This window comes from Halichoerus grypus, chromosome 9 (assembly GCF_964656455.1).
Source record: "Halichoerus grypus chromosome 9, mHalGry1.hap1.1, whole genome shotgun sequence".
In the NCBI taxonomy this organism is placed as follows: domain Eukaryota; kingdom Metazoa; phylum Chordata; class Mammalia; order Carnivora; family Phocidae; genus Halichoerus; species Halichoerus grypus.
In genome coordinates, this window is record NC_135720.1 from 144,548,196 (window position 1) to 144,553,406 (window position 5,211).

At 38.0% G+C, this 5,211-nt stretch overlaps 1 protein-coding gene across 1 annotated transcript; it reads right to left on the reverse strand.

The window, feature by feature from the left end:
- Nucleotides 1–2,277: 2,277 nt before the first annotated feature.
- Nucleotides 2,278–3,222, reverse strand: LOC118553458 (putative olfactory receptor 2W6). The gene has a single exon (XM_036120487.2). The coding sequence runs from the start codon at nt 3,220–3,222 to the stop codon at nt 2,278–2,280; it is 945 nt and encodes a 314-aa protein (XP_035976380.2).
- Nucleotides 3,223–5,211: the final 1,989 nt, after the last annotated feature.

Genomic DNA, 5,211 nt, shown 5'->3' on the forward strand with positions numbered 1-5,211 from the left:
CCCCAATGTCCATCACCCAGCCACCCCATCCCTCCCAACCCCCTCCATTCCCACACCCTCAGTTTGTTTCCTGAGATTAAGAGTATCTTATGGTTTGTCTCCCTTTCTTGTTTTGTCTTATTTCATTTTTCCCTCCCTTCCCCTATGATCCTCTGTCTTGTTTCTCAAATTCCTCGCATCACTGAGATCATATGATACTTGTCTTTCTCTGATTGACTTATTTTGCTTAGCGTAATACCCTCTAGTTCCATCCTCATCATTGCAAATGGCAAGATTTCAGGTTTTTGTTTTTTGGTTTTTTTTGGCAGATGACACGATACTTTATGTGGAAAACCCAAAAGACTCCACCCCCAAATTACTAGAACTCATACAGCAATTCAGCAATGTGGCAGGATACAAAATCAATACACAGAAATCAGCTGCTTTCTTTTATTTTTCACATTTTTTTTATTATGTTATGTTAACCACCATACATTACATCGTTAGTTTTTGATGTAGTGTTCCATGATTCATTGTTTGCGTATAACACCCAGTGCTCCATGCAGTACATGCCCTCCTTAATACCCATCACCAGGCTAACCCATCCCCCCACCCCCTTCCCCTCTAGAACCCCTAGTTTGTTTCTCAGAGTCCATAGTCTCTCATGGTTCGTCTCCCCCTCCGATTTCCCCCCCTTCATTTTTCCCTTAAGATTTCAGGTTTTTTGATGGCTGCATAATATTCCATTGTATCTATATACCACACCTTCTCCATCCATTCATCTGTTGATGGACATTTAGGCTCTTTCCATAGTTTGGCTATTGTGGACATTGCTGCTATAAACATTGGGGTGCACGTGCCCCTTCGGATCACTACATTTGTGTCTTTGGGGTAAATACCCAGTATTGCAATTGCTGGGTCATAGGGTAGCTCTATTTTCAACTTTTTGAGGAACCTCCATACTGTTTTCCAGAGTGGCTGCACCAGCTTGCATTCCCACCAACAGTGTAGGGGGGTTCCCCTTTCTCTGCATCCTCGCCAACATCTGTCATTTCCTGACGTTAATATTAGCCATTCTGACTGGTTTGAGGCCCAACACCATTTATTGAAGAGACTTTCCTTTTTTTATTGGATATTTTTTTCTTTCATGCTTTGTTGAAGATTAGTTGACCACAGAGTTGAGGGTCCATTTCTGGGGTCTCTCAGGACTCAGGGAACCAAACTGAGGATTACAGAAGGGTGGGGGGTGGGGGATGGTTATTAAGGAGGGCACGTGTGGTGATGAGCAGTGGGTGTTATACACAACTGATGAATCATTGAACACTACCTCAAAAACTAATGATGTAGTATATGCTGACTAATTGAACATAATAATAAAAAAAAGAACATATAGGTTAGAGAACTGCTAATAAAAAAATAAAGAAAAATAAAAAATGAAAATCTCACCAATGGCTGTTCCTCAATCATAGAAACAGACAAATATATAAAATGAGAGAATGTCAATATAGTGACAGGACAGGACTTGGAGGGAATTCACAGGAGAGATTGATGAGATTGTAACGACATCTCTCCTGAATTAAGATATCAACTGAGTTTAGGAGTAAAAGGTTTATAAGTCATAAATTACTTAGCAAGATTAGGGATTAGCTTTTCTCACAAAGAAGAGTTGATACTCATATCCAGTGTCTATACGGTCACCATTCTGTATGTTCTCCTCACAAAGTCCTTACAGCACCGTAGAGATTATATTGTCTCTAGGCCTTCCTGTCTTTGGGTATCATCACCCTCTCTCAGATTATTATTCTCAGGGCTTACACACTTGGCAATGTTAAAGTCACCTGCAAAAAAGGAATCAAAACTTGAAAAAAAAGTATAATATTTTCCCTGCTGGCAGTATCAGATGGATGAAAGCGAGTGTTATTACCCATAAAAGTGAAAATTCTTGGAAGAAAAAAATCAACATTTTGTGTAATCCTACATTAAAATTAATTTCCTTGTGAAATATTTTCTTAACATCTTGTACATTTCTCTATTACTGTACTTAATCACATTTCATATGTTTACTTATCTGTAGCCCCTGATTATCTTGAAAATTTCTATGTGTATGAATTGAAGTTTCTTTACGTGTCTGTATCTCTATCTCCTTATAATTTTTTCCTATACTTATTTTCAAAGTCAGTACCTAGTACTATTCTTGGTACATGGTAAACCCCCAATAAATACTATTTGCATAAATGGGTTGATTCATATTCTGTTGGTAAAGGTCAGTATTATTTCTTTAGCTCTCTTCCATCTACCTCATGACTTGGCTGACCATTTTCCTACATGTAGCATTCTCTTTACTGCCCTCTTTACATCTTTGTTTCTTAAAGTGTAGATCAGAGGGTTAAGAGTGGGTGTGATGATTGTGTAAAAGAGAGTGAGGAACTTGCCTTCATCTTGGGAGCTGCTGTTCTGTGGTTTCATGTACATGTAAATGAGTGTTCCATAAAACAGAGTTACTACTGTGAGGTGGGAAGCACATGTATTAAGGACCTTACTCCACCTTGCTGCTGACTTGATCCTCACGACTGCTTGAGTGATTACTACATATGAGATGAGAATTAGTGATAGAGGTGCTAGAAGAAATATCACTCCGAGAGCAAAGAGAATGACCTCAATTACTTTTGAGTAGACACAAGCCATCTTGATCAATGCTGGCATCTCACAGAAAAAATTATCCACTTCCCGGTGCCCACATTTTGGTAACTTCAAAGTCAGGGAGCAAAGAATTAACGCACTGCCAAGGCCACCTAACCAGGCGGTGAGCACCATCTTCTGGCAAAGCTGAGGGTGCATTATTACTGTGTAATGAAGAGGTTGACAGACAGCAGCATAGCGGTCATAGGCCATCACAGCCAGGAGAAGACATTCTGTGGCTCCAAGGTCAAGGGCAAAGAAGAATTGGAGCACACACCCTCCATAGGTAATAGACCTTGTTGGACCCCATAGATTTACCAGCATCTGGGGGATAATGCTAGTTGCATAGCAGAGGTCCAAAAAAGACAAATTGGTTAAGAAGAAATACATGGGGGTATGGAGCTGGGTGTCTAGATAAGATACAAGAATGATGGTTGTGTTTCCTACCAGAGTCACAATATAGAAGATGAAGACAACCCCAGAGATGAAGCGTTCTAATCGGGGCCGATCAGAAAACCCCAGCAGGATGAAATCTGTTGTGGAACTTCCATTGTTTGTGTCCATGGCTCTTTAGGAAAGTCTAGGAGACAAGATCATGGTAATCAAAATAGCATCAGCCCTAAGTAGAAATAAAAATCTCTGTAGTTTGCCATGAGTATCCCAAATTCAGTTGTTTGTGTGCTCTCTCCCATTTGGAACACCTCTGTTAACACTTTGCTGTGATCATTGCTGAAAGCCTCTCTGTGTTTACTCATAACTAGTGGTTTTAAAAATAATATGGTAAATCCAATCACACTGAATTGTAAATCATTGAAAGGGTTTAATTATGCCATGACACCTATAGTTCCGTGTATTTTGGTTAAGTAATGAATCCATAAATTTAAGGATATTACTTAAGATTGGGATACATTTGGAAGAGTTGTTCCTTGTTGGAATTATGACATAAGCATACTTGGTTATGACAAATTTTTGCCTTATCCAAGACGTGGAATTTGAGGTAAAAAGTTAAATGACCCATTTTCTAGGGATAAGCTCCACTATTTGGTAGCAGGATCACTTTCCATATTCACTTCCAAATGTGTTCATTCTAGGCATTATCATCACCATCACCACCAATCTCTTCCTTGTTTTCCCTCCTATTCAACATTATGGACACTGCTGTTCCTGTATAAATTTTGGTGTTCCCCACTCTACTGACCTTTTTTGATGCCAGGAAAAATCATCTTTCCTATAAGCCTTCATTTCCATGTACAGAGGACCTGTGTTTCTTGGAATGCCTTTCATGACTGCTCTATAGCATTTAAATAGCCTTACCGATTTGTTGCAGAGTTAAAAATTGAACTAATTCCAGAAGCCTCTGGTTACCACATATACACAGCAACCACCTGTGTCAGCTCCTACTCACCTGGCCATTCTGCAAAATTAGCAAGGTAGGTAACTCGAACAAGAAGCAGCTCAGTAAACAATCAGTGAATTGTTTTTCTTCATGGAATTTGCCAATTATATGAGTCAATCCTCTGCTTGCTTCAGAACTCTATAGATAAAAGCTCATTTCAATTCTAAGAGAATGCAGAAAAGGGTTAAGGAGCACATACATTTCTCTATTTCTAAATACTTTACCATATCATTAAATAGATGGAATGTTGATGACTGAATTAGTTTATAAATATTTTTTAGTTTTTATTTTTTGGTTTATAAATATTTTATGCATAGAATTTTTGACTATGAGTATCAGACATAGGGTACTTTATATTCATACTGTGTTTGGGACCAAGAAATAATAACTTTAGTTGCTGTCATTACAGTAAAATGAGGTAAATTAAATTGTCTATAGTATATGATTTTCATAAGGAGTTTAGTTAGAACATGAAAATGTTATAATCATGTAAAGGAATTGTTATTACCAAGTAGTATGAGATAGGGATATATAGTTTGTCTCAATACAACTTGGAAATTTAATTTAATTAATGAATATGAAGTTTTTATGTGGTTGGATGTCAGCTAAGTTGGGCATAGTGCTTAAGATTCTGGACTCAGAGCTTGGTGTCAAACCCCAGCTTCACTATGTGGAGGTAATGTGTCTCTGGGCAGTTTTGTAATTTTTTTTACACCAGCTTCTTTATATGGTCAGTGAAGATAATAATATTCCTCAAAGGGAGGTGGTGAGGGTTAGTATTTGTAAAAACACTAGGAATTGTGTTTGGTTCATATTCATTCTCAAAATTAAAAATTGTATTCACCTACCCACAAATTATTTTTATTCTATTCACTCCTTTCTGTCTTCATTTTTCACACTGGTGATTTTACCATGATGGTCTAGAACTAAACTGGAATGGTTAAAATTTTATGTTTGCCTAACTTTTTAAATGTACAGACACTCATGTACACAAAAGTGACCACAAGCATGATGTACATACTCAACTGATAAACCCAGAGGCAGGAGAGGACAGAGGACTTAGCTCTCAACGGGTGTAGATTACAAAATGCACTGGGCATTCTTTGACCATGTAAGGTTGGGATAGTGTTGGGAATTAAAAGGCCATAGAATTTTAG